The 13,680-nt window shown below is 36.7% G+C and overlaps 1 protein-coding gene across 2 annotated transcripts in view; it reads left to right on the top strand.

Moving 5' to 3' along the window:
- LOC132084763 (macrophage mannose receptor 1-like) overlaps positions 1 to 13,680 on the top strand; it is a 32,736-nt gene that overhangs the window by 11,789 nt on the left and 7,267 nt on the right. For both annotated transcript variants that reach the window (XM_059490026.1, XM_059490019.1), the window contains 12 exons: positions 1,548 to 1,747; positions 3,234 to 3,361; positions 3,980 to 4,067; positions 5,053 to 5,197; positions 6,283 to 6,318; positions 6,437 to 6,612; positions 7,130 to 7,197; positions 9,163 to 9,263; positions 10,228 to 10,364; positions 11,403 to 11,517; positions 12,021 to 12,217; positions 13,421 to 13,511. In XM_059490026.1, coding sequence (XP_059346009.1) covers positions 1,548 to 1,747; positions 3,234 to 3,361; positions 3,980 to 4,067; positions 5,053 to 5,197; positions 6,283 to 6,318; positions 6,437 to 6,612; positions 7,130 to 7,197; positions 9,163 to 9,263; positions 10,228 to 10,364; positions 11,403 to 11,517; positions 12,021 to 12,217; positions 13,421 to 13,511 — 1,482 coding nt within the window. The remainder of the gene's footprint in view (positions 1 to 1,547; positions 1,748 to 3,233; positions 3,362 to 3,979; positions 4,068 to 5,052; positions 5,198 to 6,282; positions 6,319 to 6,436; positions 6,613 to 7,129; positions 7,198 to 9,162; positions 9,264 to 10,227; positions 10,365 to 11,402; positions 11,518 to 12,020; positions 12,218 to 13,420; positions 13,512 to 13,680) is intronic.

Below are 13,680 nucleotides of genomic sequence, written 5' to 3'. Positions count from 1 at the left end.
ATATCAAGAAAATAGATTATGGAGGAAATTGATGGCATGAAGTCAGGACTAAGCATGGCTGCAGAAGTATTCAGGAACTGTTAAGATTACATGAAATAAACCCTTCTCTTTAATGTGTAAAGAGAAATTTAGCTTTAGCTTTCCTGCTAAAGCTGCCTTGACATCTAAACTTTGCTAGAAGACAAATTTGGAGCCAACATTTAAAATGGTTACAGAGAGATATGGAGAAATACAGATGAATAAGTCATTAGTAAATTAGCTGGATCTGAAATGAAGAACAAACAGTGGGAAAGATACATAAAATCACTTCTGGAAAGGGAGGTCATGCTTATAGATCTCTCAGAGCTCCACACAGTATGTGAAAGCATATGAATGAGGGAAATCTAGTTAGTGTGGTCTATCTCAATTGCCAAAAGCCTTTCAGCTAATCTAATGTAACACAGAAAAGCTCTTAAATGAATAAAAATATTGATAAAAAGTCACTGACTGGAAGGTGAATTTTTTTAATGAGGGCTATTTTTTAACTAGGGAAGCGTGTTCACCAACAGAACCCCATAATGACCTGTGCCAAAGCCCATGCTGTTCAATATATTTGCAGACTGTATGGAAAATGTGCAATAGTGAAGTGACAAGATTTGCTGATGAGAGTAAATTATTTCTGATAGTAAAGATGTGCCTATGAGAAAACTCAGGATGGTATCAGAAGAGTAAGTGACTGAGCATGATCAGTAAAACAGTAGGTAAATTTGATGCAGGCAAAGGATGCTCTTAGGAACAAACACAAGTATTAAATTGCCATAAAATGATGGATCTATAGCTGAATTTCATTTCAGCTCATGGCACCATGGTAAACAGGTCCATTAAGACATCAGGTCTGTGCCCAACAGAAATTAAAAAAACAAACAAACAAACAAAAATCCCTAAATAAAATGTTAAAAATAGGAAATTAAGAAAAAACACAAATATGCCATTGAATAAGCCCATTTTGTGCGTTTGACTGCATCTTGTGTAATGTAGGCAGCTCTGTCTCCCTTTGAGAGAACAATCTAAAATTACAGCAAACATCATGGGACAAGTTTCGCCCTGAAGCTGCCTGGGTTTGCGTCCCTGCCCTCTGTATGCACCAGTGGGGCTGCTGCCATCTATGTGAAAACCACTCATGACCAAGGTAATGTTATCTCGTGTAAAACAGGCTTAACATATAGAGAAATGAGATTCTCACTTGAAAACACAAGATTTCACTGTAAAAACTCTCACTCTACTTTCTACCCAAAGAATTAATTATGCAGGATATTCAAAATGCAAAGAAAAAAAGAATTGTAGAATTGTATATTGATCATTACCTCCTCAAACAGAAAATGCTTCTCTGCCTGTATGAAAACCACCTAAAACCTAAAATACAAGTTTTCTTTTCAAATGTTATTGCATGACAAAAAGCGAATGGTTGCTGCTGAAAGATTTTGACAGAATTAAATAATTCACACTTTAGAAAATATCCAGCTTTTTTTTTTTTTTTTTTTTTTTGTGGTCTTTTTCTTCCCCTAAAGGAAATAATCCAGGATGTGTAGCCATGAAAACAGGGACTGCAGCTGGATTATGGGATGTTCTTGACTGTGAGACAAAGCAAAAATATATTTGCAAACAATGGGCAAAGGGTGCAACAGTTCCACCTGTTCCAACTACTGCTCTGGTCCCCACGTGCCCTGAAGGCTGGGTATCAAACAACTATAGAAGTTCCTGTTTTAAAGTAAGTGCCTGGAGAGTTAAAGAATCAGCTTGGGCGGGGAAAAAATAAACAAGGAAAAAAAAGGAACTGACATCTTAATTTTGCAATATCTGAGATCGGAATAGAGCAAAAAACAAAACCCCCAAAATTCTTCTAAGTAAAATATCCATGACAGGGGAGAAACTAAGGAAGAAAGATAAGGTTGAAGGGAGGGAACGGAAGGGAAGGGAGGGGAGGAGGGCACAGGAAAGAAAATGAGGAAGTTTGTACTTCAGAGGTTGAAGGAACTGGAGCAGGAAATGGAAGAAGAGGAACATAAATATCAAGGCCCCAGAGAGACAAAAAGAAAAGAAAAGAAAAAGGAAAAAGAAAAAGAAAAAGAAAAAGAAAAAGAAAAAGAAAAAGAAAAATAAAAAGAAAAAGAAAAAGAAAAAGAAAAAGAAAAAGAAAAAGAAAAAGAAAAAAAGAGAAAAATAGGAAACAACTCTGTATTAAAATTATTAAAAGGAAAATGTCAAAATTCCATATTAAACAGCAGAGGCGGCAAAGCTGGTTTGTCAGGGCTGCTCTTTATGTCTGTTGTGCAAAGATGTGTGTGCCTGAGACATGGGGCAGTTCAGGGAACAAACAGTGAAGTGTAGCATCCAGCAGCACAATGCCTAAGCTGGAGCTTGCTAAAATCAGCACATTACCCACCAAAAAATGGATAAAAAGTCACGTGAAAGGTTAATTAAACCAGTGTTTATGAAGGACATTTACTGGAGAGTTTCTCATGCAAATCTACAGAAAACTTGTGAAATACAGTCAGCTGTATCTGAGCAGGTATAAAAAGGGAGTTTGAACAAGAAATGAGTGTAATGTGCAAACAGTGATTTGGGATCATGCAAAGCTGAAATGTGCTAAGTATAAGGTGTTAATATTTTTATTGCTTTATTGAATTAATGAGTCCTTCTCCTTTTTTTTTTTTTTTTTATTTCTTTGAAATTCATCTGGAATGCTACTTTTTTAAGCTCCTTTATCCCCAAATCATAATTTTAACTCTGGTCAAAATCTGTGCTTATTGTCTCTTAAATAAGTTAGACATCATTCTGCAAATGTAAAATGAGAGTTATAAATTACCATGAGGTCATTATTTTACTTGAATCTTCAGACTCCTCTCAGACCATTTTGCCTCAAACACAGCAACACTTCTTTCCCTTCATATGGAAGCTGGCTTAGGCTTTTCTTCAGTTAAAACAAATTAAAGGGAGTTGGGGAGCAGTATTGCCTTTTCTCCTCTAGCAATTCCTTTTTTTTTACCACTGTGCTGAGTAGGTAGTAGTACTTTACAGCTGTAGTAGAATTTTTTCAGCTGTAGTGTAAAAATTCTAGAAACCAGTGGGAAATGTTATTTGTCTTATGGACTTTTACTCAACTCATATGAAATCTCATTTATGTTTAAACAAGACTATAATTATTTTATTATTGTAACATGTATATAATATGTTTTAAATTAATTTCTCCATAGTGTTTTTGCCGATCACATACTAGAAAGAAATCATGGTTTGAAGCGCGAGACTTTTGCAGACAAATAGGAGGGGATCTAGTCACCATTAACACTAAGGAGGAGATGCCATTCCTAATTCAAGCAATGAGGTTGGTATTTGATGTGTGTTTATCTTACCAGATTCAAAAACTTTTCATATGAACTATTATGAATGATCCTAGATGAGTTCTAAAATGTATGGATTCCTCAAAAGCCAAAAGACCTGTGATATTTTGAAATTTATCTATTCAGTACTATTTTAGCCTTTTTGTGGAAAAAAAAGGAGTGATTTGTGTCCAGAAAAATGTTTAAAAATCTCCACCAGTATCAAGATTACTAGATTTCATTTAGAAACATGAAATTAGTGGTATTTCCACAAGGATAGAAAATATGATCAATGTATCTACTTGAAGTAGGTATTTATCAACCTTTCAGTGCTCAGTACTGAAATGACTTTTTGAATCTGTGAAGGTTTTCCCTGAGTGAATAGTACATTGGGACAATACATGATCAATATTACTAATAAGTATGACAACTAAGCTATTGACACTGAACCAGAGAAATGCTACACATTTCTATGAAGAACACGTGTATGCACTTCACCGAAGGTAATAGGGAAATTTTCAGCTTCATTGCTTTTACAATGTGCTCTAGGAATTTCAACTATGTATTTCTGGGGTTTTTTGTGCTGATGTTTACTCACTGCTCTGTTCTGTACTTTCTTTTAGGGCTGCTCGCTGTCTGTTTGAAATAGTTTGGCTTGGTATATTTTCCTTGAATCCAGATGAAGGATTTGCCTGGAGTGATGGCTCTCCAGTGAGTATCTTAATTTTTCATCATATTTGTTTGCTTAAGATACTTTGGGATTTGTATATGTACTTTTTGGCTTTTTGCTGTTATCCTCATTAAAGAAACCACCAATCTTAAAACATTTACATAGCTGCTAATCTGTATTGTTATGACTAATATTGCAGCTAAACATTTGAATATATGGAAATTATCTGCATCTCAGCAGATTCTGTAGGTTTTCTGTGTAACACTCCAATTTATTTTCTCTTCCAAGAAGAGAATATTTACGCCTAAGGTCAAAACATAAAAACATAAATATCTAAAAAGTTAATGAAACAGCGAGCATGTTGCCCAGTATACTCCTGAATCCCCCAGTAAGTGATGGCACAAGGTCTTTTAGAACTGGAGCTCATGTCTGCAATTTTAATTTATGTATTTCTGGGAATTTATCCAGTCATCTCTTGAGCCTATGCAAATATCAACAACTGTGAAAAAAATTCCTGCAGGATTCTACTCTTTATTACCCTCCATTTACTACTAGTCCCTATTCTTTGGTTTTCTTTAACACAAGCAAGGACCTTTTTTCCTATCCTGTTTCTTTCCACAAAAGTTTAAGAAAGGGATGTTATCAAAAGTTCTTGGCAATAATAGGTGGGTTGTATCACATATGTCTCCCTTACCACTTGGATGTCAGTTTCTTCAGAGGTATATCCCTGAGATTTGTAGGACATGACTTCCCTCCCTAACGGCACAGTCCCGTCCTCATTAGCCACAGGGAAGGGAAAAAGTAATGCTGAATTGATGCATGACATGGTCACCGCCACCAGAGAAATGCTGGACAATGTAATTTTGAACCAGGCCAGAAGTGGAGTGAAACACTCTCCCTACATTTCCAGCTCTTTTTAGCTAAAACCAGGATCTTTGAGACAAAAGCAATTCATTTCCATTTTCCAGTTGAAAGTACAGCTACCAAAAGAGATGAAGAGAGTAACAAAGTTGATTTCTTCTACAGGTTAGGTACACAAATTGGGATGGTAGTCCAAGGAACCGAGGACGACTCCAGTTTTGTGGCTTATACAATGATGGGGGAAATTCTCTACCATGGTCTCTTTCAGTCTGTCAAGTACAACATAACTGGGTTTGCCAAATAAAACAAGGTAGATTTCTTATTTTTTGGCAAGAAGATTAAAACACTTTAATTATTAGTTTCTTTCTAAGTTAAGTTACTGGAGAAAGAGGCAAAATTTTGAAGAACTTCTTTTTCCAAACAGAGGTCAAGAGCATTAATTAACATATTATGGGCTTTTTCAATTATGAAAAATTTTCATAATTGAAAAAAATTTCTCATATTATGAGATTTTTCAATTATGACTGATAAGAATGAATTGAATGTTTCTTTACATAAAATAGGGTGTGTAAATAATCCATATGTTTGCAAGATTACAGATTTTTTTGATATTAAGTATCTTTTGCTTTTATTTTTGTAATGTTGGCGTTAAGGAGTTGTAAGGGCTAGCATTGTATTCCTTACAATACTGGTTTTTATATTAACACTAAAGCTAAAATCAAGTATGATATCTTTGTCAGATTTCATGGTACTTCAGGTTCTCCTGTAGAATTATTCAGGATTCAACTGGTTTTGGAAAAGCAATGGTTCATAGCAGTGCTATTTCTTTTTTTATCCCAACCAGAAATAACTCACAGTTATTTTATATATTTATATCATCTATATCTATACCTAGATATATATATGCACGTTCATAAAGTCGTATTTCCTTTTGCTTATAAATATTACTCAGAGAGTTTTCTTGATAGAGCTAAAATAAATCTAGTGGAGATTTTCTCCCTCTTGATGAAAATACCCCCAGGTGAATTATAGAATATCTACTTATGGATCAGTAAAGGAGCTGTATGCCACAGTTTAAAGTGTTTCAGATAAGTCTGCTGTGACTTACAGTCTTGGAAGAACAATTTTCCCTTGCCTTGCTTTGTGCAGGAATGTGATTCAGCCAAAGCCGTGGCTTTGCTGAAGCGAAGCACTGCTTACGATACAAAGTTAAAGTAGATGACCTTGCATTTTGAGCAAGGTGAAGCTGAACTGTGGGGCTAAGCCTGCTTACTAGTCAATGGCGATGGGGTGAAGAATTCTGCTTTGTTCCTCCCTCTTCTTGCAGTCAGCCATAAGCTACATCACAACACACTCTAAAGAGATGTATCATGCCTTCTATTTCTTCTTTTGCAGGAGTGTTATTAAAACCTGAACCAATTGACACATATGGTAGGTATTTGTATCTATTTTTTTAATTATAAATATTTTTTTCCTAAAATTGTTATTCTAGAAAAAGCTTTTACGTTCAACATATATAAAATTTAAGAGTACCTTATTTATCTTCCAGAATATAAAACCACTGCAGATGGATGGGTCATATATGAAGATAAGCTCTACTATATCAGCAAAGAACAGGTCTCCATGGAAAGAGCCCAAGAGTTTTGCAGGAAGAATTCTGCAGACCTAGCTGTTGTTAATAGTAACAGTGAGAGAAGGTTCCTGAACAGAGCACTAAAAGAAAATGTAAGAATCATTATAAACAGACTGCCTAAAGTAAAAACAATTTTGATAAACTGCTTGTAGAACTATCTCAGAAGCAGAGGCATCAGCAGTTTTGTTAATGAAATATTCCCAAAAACACCCTTTGATCCCGTGGGATTTGGCCTCCCCTGCTCCACCCCAGCTGTGCTGATGCAGTTGACAGGAAGAGTGATGTGGGAAGGTACCAACTGTCTTGAAAAGCAGCTGGCCTTCGAGGGAGAATAAAAAAGGAGTACCAGTTTCTGACTCAAAATCTGCTGCTTTTCTACTCCATCCTAAGGTCTTCAGAGCTGCAGGTCTTGGCTCTGATGTCCCCAATGAAAACGTGACTTCTGTGCCTGAGCATATGAGCACATTGCAGCAGTTAATTGCAAGCAGGTTCTTTACTATTGTGGACTTCAGTGGCTGCTTTGTGGACCTAATCAATGGTGTATCAATTTCTGCCTGTTTTGCTTCAAAGATTTCTTTTTTAAATTGAAGTAGTGTCTTTCTGATTTAGGAGAGGTATGGGGGAGAGCGAATAGGATACTTCATTGGTCTGAGAGTGAGCCTTGATAAAAAGTTCAGGTAAGTTAAGATCATTGGTGCAGCTTCTAACATGTAGAAACAAATGGAATATTTTATGAAGCTGGAGGGACTCAATATGTTCTCTTGAAAGTCTGAAGGCTGCTCCAGATACCGTGTACAAAGCAAAATGGAATAGTCCTAGAATATTCTAAAGTGCAATAGTTTCCCCAAAAAGAACATATTTTTTTCCTTGAGGAAGCACTTAGCCAAAGAAAATCTTGGCAGCTCTGCTCTCCATACACACTTTCTCAAGTTTCTTTCAGAGATTTGTCCCATAAATTGGAGTGATATTTTGCTATACTGAATTTCATACCTATGAACATGCACACATACACTTAAAACATGCCCTATATCGTAGGGTTTGGCATTCTTGTGCTTTTTATCTATATATCAGAGGGGTTCTCCAGAGTTAGGAAGACACAGGCCATGACTACAAAAGGCAATCTCTGCAAACTCCTATTCCAGGAGAAAAGTCAGCAGAAATTTACAGTACAGAAACAGTAACAAGTATTCTGAAAATACCAATGCACAAATCAACTCAAAACTAAGCTAAGAGATAGCAAAGAGCATGATACACTGCTTACCTTCCAACCTGCTAGTTAGGATGTACCTCGGAGGTGAAAAAAGTCCTTCTGAGGTTGATCTGGAAAAGGTTAGAGGAGATTTGACTTTAACCTTCCTATTTTAATGCCACTGTTGGATGTATGTAAGTCAGTTACCTTGAGAAAGGCAGAAGAGGGGTGGGGAGAGAAGTTGATAGTGACTGAGTTGGTAAATGGCTTTAAACTCCTGATTTAGGAGTCAAATTAGGGACATAGACAATTCCATGGATCCAGTGATAATCTCCTTTATTTAGAACAATTGTATCAGCAGCAGCAAGACATAGATGATGCAGCTGAAATTTTTCCCACTTCAGGCTTATTGATCTAAATTCTGAAATTGTCACAGACATTTCTCCACAGAAATCCTTTTTTTCACATTTCTGTGTCTTCGGGAGCCAGAGGCCCCCGAAGAGAAGGTAAACAATTATTATCAGCTGCTGTGGAATGCAATAGGATTCACCTTGATTGGCTCATTTTCTATGTTTATAATTAAGAGCCAATCACCAGTTCAAGCCAGGGGACTGAGTCCTTGGCCACAACTTTGTTGTGGGTTCTTTTCTATCTCTTCCTAGCTTAGCTAGCTGCTCTGCAAACCTCTCTCTATATTCTTTTAGTATAATTATAATGTATTATATCATATCTTAATAAATTCAGCCTTCTGATCAAGAAACAAGATTCACCGTCTCTCTCTCACCAACTGCGACCCACACAGGTCGCGGTAATATGAAATACTGATTAAAATGTGGTGAAAAACTCCTCTTCCTCCAACAGAAATATATTAAAGTAAAAAGCAGGTAAACATTGAGGAAAAAGTTGCAACTTGGGTGCTTTAGAAAGGACAGTTTTAAAGTTGACAGAATGTCCTTTAGTTTACAGAAAATAGAACACTCCCCCCTACTCCCCCACAGAGCAGAGTAAATCCAGAGAAAAGTATTTTCATTCTTGTTTTCACCTATGAAAACAGAAAAAATGCTCAGACTGAAAAGCATAGTGTTACCTAGGAATAAAATAGTTAGTACAATAACTATTAAGATAAAAATAACTATTAAGATAAAATTTTAATATCCTTCCCTGTAGTATGTATTATGAATAACTGATTTTGATTTCTCCTATTAAATGTTGTCAAAACAATTGTAGCCATAACAGAAAATATGTTTTTTAATTTGCAACCAGAAATATTTTACAGAAATGTCTTCAAATTAGAATAATCAAGCAAAGAAAGGGCAATCTCTAATAGCCCCTCCCATTGTAGTCAGTTTCCATAAATCCTCATAGACATTCTTACTCATGAGGTGTTCATTAAGACTACTATATCACAAATGAATATATTAATTAATAACTACTTGTCTATCTTTTCTTTAAGCTGGGTGGATGGAACTCCAGTAACCTATGTGGCCTGGGCCCCTAATGAACCCAACTTTGCAAATAATGAGGAAAATTGTGTGGTTATGCTGTCAGAGCATGGTAAGTGACAATACAAAACTATTAGATTTTATTTGTCTCTGCTGGGATTATAACTAGTGCTGTCAAACATCTGCTGTCAACTGTCACCAATCTTTAGTAGCTGTTTTCTGCAATTTCTTCCCAGTGATAAACCAGCACAATGCAGTGACTTCCAGTCATGAGACCACCAGCCATGGAAGAGTCTATGCCCCTAGAATGAGGAGATTTCAGTACCACGAGTCATTTAAAGCAGAGATTTCCTTCTGGGTTTTTTCCTTTTTACAGGGCTTTTCACTACTTCTTTCAGTAAAAATTTGAATAGTCTATCTTCTCTACTATGAACTTAAGAAAATATTTACAGCAGCTACAGGAAATTGAAATTGAATGTACAAGTCAATGAGGAAAGAAATATATCTAATATCCTAAGATATGTTTACAAGTACACCAGAATGGAAATTTCTTGCAAATCCTAGAGCTCCAATTCCTCTTGGGTCTATTTCTGTAACTTTAATGAGGCTAGTGGGAATTTAGTACGTATGTATTGATCTCTAAACTTATGTTTTACAAATAATCAATGCAGTATGTTTGAACATCTATTGTGCCATTAGATTGATCTGGTATTTCTTCTCTCATCAATTTCTGAACCTTATTTTTTTTTAATATGCTTACTGGTGTATTTCCCCCGTTGCCTGCAATGTGATGATGCCAGAGCTCACAAAACCCCCCATGAACAGGTATAGACACTGTGGAGAGGGCCCTGAGCAAGGAGCAGATGGGTCAAGGAGCTCAAATTAACTACAAGGGGCTACAGTACTGTTACTATTAGAGCTTACTTGAAGGTGCCAGGTTGCTTTGCCTTCAGATCAAGCTGCAGCCTGAAAAACAAAATAGAGAAAATTGTGTTCATTTTTTAAAAAGTGATAAATTATTATTACCAAATATTAAATACTATAACATCTCGAATTTTTTCTTTTTTTTTTTTCAGGCTTATGGAATGACATTAACTGTGGTTCTGTCAATAAATTTGTATGTGAAAAACATAACAGTTCTATTAATTCAACATTTCCTTCTCCATTGGCTCCCGGAGGATGTCCAGAAAGTTGGATATTTTTTAACAACAAGGTATGTCAACAAACTTCTTCAGTAAATTGTGTAAAGCAGTAGAACTGAAGAGAAAATACCGAAAACCTCACATTTTTTTATGAATATAAAGTAAATCTGGAGAGTAATTGCTTAGTCAAAATGTGCAGACTGGATGGCTGGGCTTTTTTTGAGGTGACTTAGACATCTAACTTTGCAGAGAAATACAAAGTAAAAGTACGTGTATGCTGAGTACATTTCAGAGAGCATAGTTTGTGCAGGCTTAAAATACACTGTTACTGTGTATTACTGTTAAGAAAACCTCTCCTCCTCTGTTCATGTACATTATTTTGTTTAGAAATGCAAGTTTGTAATGGTCAATCTTGTAAAAAAGGTGGAAAGGTTTAGAAAGAATATATTTGAGCAATCCCTTCTGCCTGTAGGTGTTCACAAAGCTTTGAATTCGGAAAGGTGATGCCTACTACAATTGTTTTGAGGACAGTTTTGCATTCAGTCACAGTCTGGAAGTACTCATCGCTGTAAGACAAGAGTTAGTACCAATCTGAGTTGAAGCTCCATCTACCAAAGGCTATTTTGTCTACTTTATGTACACTGTGCTGTTATTGCATCCTCAGAATTCCAGGTCAATGTGCCAAAGGATATCTCACAGCCTCTGGCAGGATGAACAGTTGTAACCACAGTTATCAGAAGGGGGACAAAGCCCAGCAGAGATAATTCCCTGCAGCTGTGTCACCCAAAGCCACATTTTCTTGGTTTCAAATGATGCCTCTATTACTGCAGAAGAAGGCAGATGAAAATGTGAAAAGTGATTATGTACTTGACCTCGTTACAATCAGTTCATTTGACACCAGGCTCCCAGATTACACCTTGTACAGTGAGGAGGGATAAGAGTATGCCTGGGTCTGCCTGTCCAGACTTTCTACCCTTGAGCTCTGTCACTCATTCTAGCCCTGATTTCTTTTTCTGCAGAAAAGTACATCTTAGAGCTAATTGATAACATTCACATATAATAGTTCCAGTCTTTGCTAGTTTGAGAAAAGTGCTTGATTTTTTTCCCAGTGTTTCAAAGTATTTGCTTCCAATATAACAAGAAATCTCACGTGGCATGCTGCACAAGGTGTTTGCTTCAATTTGGGAGGAAACCTGGCTACTATACCAAATGAACAAGTGCAAGGTATGTATATGGGCTCTATTGAAAGAAAAAATCTCTATCTCTCACTAAAGAAACTGCTACACTCTCCAATATAAAATATGGGATTACCTGATGAAAATTGCTTATTAGCCAGGTCACTCCATGGTTTATTTTAACTTCAAACTCCAAGGCAATAGCTAAAATTTTTACATATAAGAAATAAAGTTTGTTTCTAGGTCTTTCAGCTGCTTTGTTTTCATGAAACTTCCAGTGTGTTCTGAGGGTGGTTCCACAGATCTCTCATACTGACAGAAATCTGTATTTCCTGTTTCTCTCACTGGCAACAGGACTTTCTGAAACCCTATGTGTGCATACACAGTGGGGAAGGGATGCTTATCTAAACATTTAATTAATGGCAGATGGGCTGTGTAGGGGAAAAGGTTATCCTTTTATTACATCCCCCCCTTTGGGCTTTTGCACATTTCCCCTCTTTTAGGCAAGTCATGATGAGCTTTCCTTAATGAGAAATCCTTGCTTCTCTCCAGCTTTCCTCTTCTATCATTTGAAGCATGCCACAACTAATGTTTGGATTGGAATGAATGATATCAACAGAGAGTCCACATTTCTTTGGGCAGATGGAAGCACTGTTTCCTACACCAACTGGGTTAATGGTGCACCAGAAAAGCAGCAAAGCTACTTTGACTATTATGAGTTTGAAAGAGTGACAGATGATGCTCTGGAGGTACAGGAAATTTAAGTAACTTCTATACCTTGGGCAGGTAGTTGATTTTTCTAAAAGAAAATTTACAGCAGTAATAATAGGGTGCTGAAACAAGTCCTTTTTAAGCATGGGGTTTAGTAAATCATCTGATAATGATTCCTAATACACTCAAATGTTTGGAAAATGTTCTGTACAAGAGGATTTTTAGCCTTCCATTTGAACTATTGCCAAAAAAACAGCTCTGTAAAAGAAGCTTGGAGAAACTTGTATCAGTTCCTCCCCAAACTGCATTAATGCAAACACTAAAGCTGTAACACCAAACAAAGAAAACGTATGATAAACCAAAATCAAGACTTTTGATGCTACAATAATTTGGCTGTGTGTATGTCCAACATCTGGCTAATGTTCTCCCACACTGCTTTACTCATTTCTGATGGTACAAATTGATATCTTCAGTGAAATTACTCTTTCACTGCAGAAACTCAAGCTCTTTTCCAAAGGTGGTAATTTCTGAGGAAATGATTGGCAGTTATTCACCCAAGATTTTTAACATCTGCCATCAGTCAACTTTAGCTGATGAATAAAACTTATTTAAATCAGCAAAAAGGAGAAACTTGGATGACATGCCGAAAGACTGCCATGGCCAATCTTGAAATCAGAGGAGTCATGAAGGAAATACTGGACCAAGTAAACATAAGAAAGCAAAGAGAAAATATTTTGTTGCATCTGATAATGGTGACTTGATAATGACTATAAAAAGCCAGCAAAGAGCATCTGCTTTCTGCAAGAGAGTCTGCTTCAATTAGACTAGTGTAGACTAGAGCTTTTAACAGTAATTCTTATATTGTTTTTCTCATTGATAAAAACATTTTGAAACAGATCTCCATAACTGTAAATCAGAACAGAGAAGATTTATTATAGGTACCTTAGTCTCTTATGCAGTCATTATGAGGTTCTTAATAAAACTGGTACAATGGGTTTTAATTGACTTCTTTCAGACCTTAACTGGCACCAGTGGAAGCCTGGTTCAAATTTAAGGGGTCACTACTAAATACCAGGTCAAGCTGCTTGGCAGAAACGTAGGAAATTTGAACTAATTTATGCAGGTGTTCAGTGAGCTCCTCTCCCCTCTGCCATCAGGGCTGCACCAGCAGCACAGGAGCTTCAGCTCACCCGCTCCCCACTGCCTCTTGTAATGGCTGTGCCTCTTCCCCTCCCCTTCAGACAGATTGTGTCTTCATCATGAAGTCAGATGGGAGGTGGAGAGATGATAGCTGTGACAACGAAAGAGGCTACGTGTGCCAGATGAATTCACGTGAGTTCTGTTCCACCCAGTCTCCTAAAGAGGAAGAATACCTTGGTTAAATAAGATGAATCTGTAACCTGATGAGATTCCTTCCAGCTTTGAGTCTCCTTCTGAATCTCAGGCTTTCAGACCCCCATCAGTGTTAAGGCAGTGCTATGTTTAAAGCACAAATTGTTTC

Source organism: Ammospiza nelsoni, chromosome 1 (genome assembly GCF_027579445.1).
Source record: "Ammospiza nelsoni isolate bAmmNel1 chromosome 1, bAmmNel1.pri, whole genome shotgun sequence".
Taxonomy (NCBI): Eukaryota; Metazoa; Chordata; class Aves; order Passeriformes; family Passerellidae; genus Ammospiza; species Ammospiza nelsoni.
This window is presented reverse-complemented; position numbering and strand designations above follow the sequence as displayed.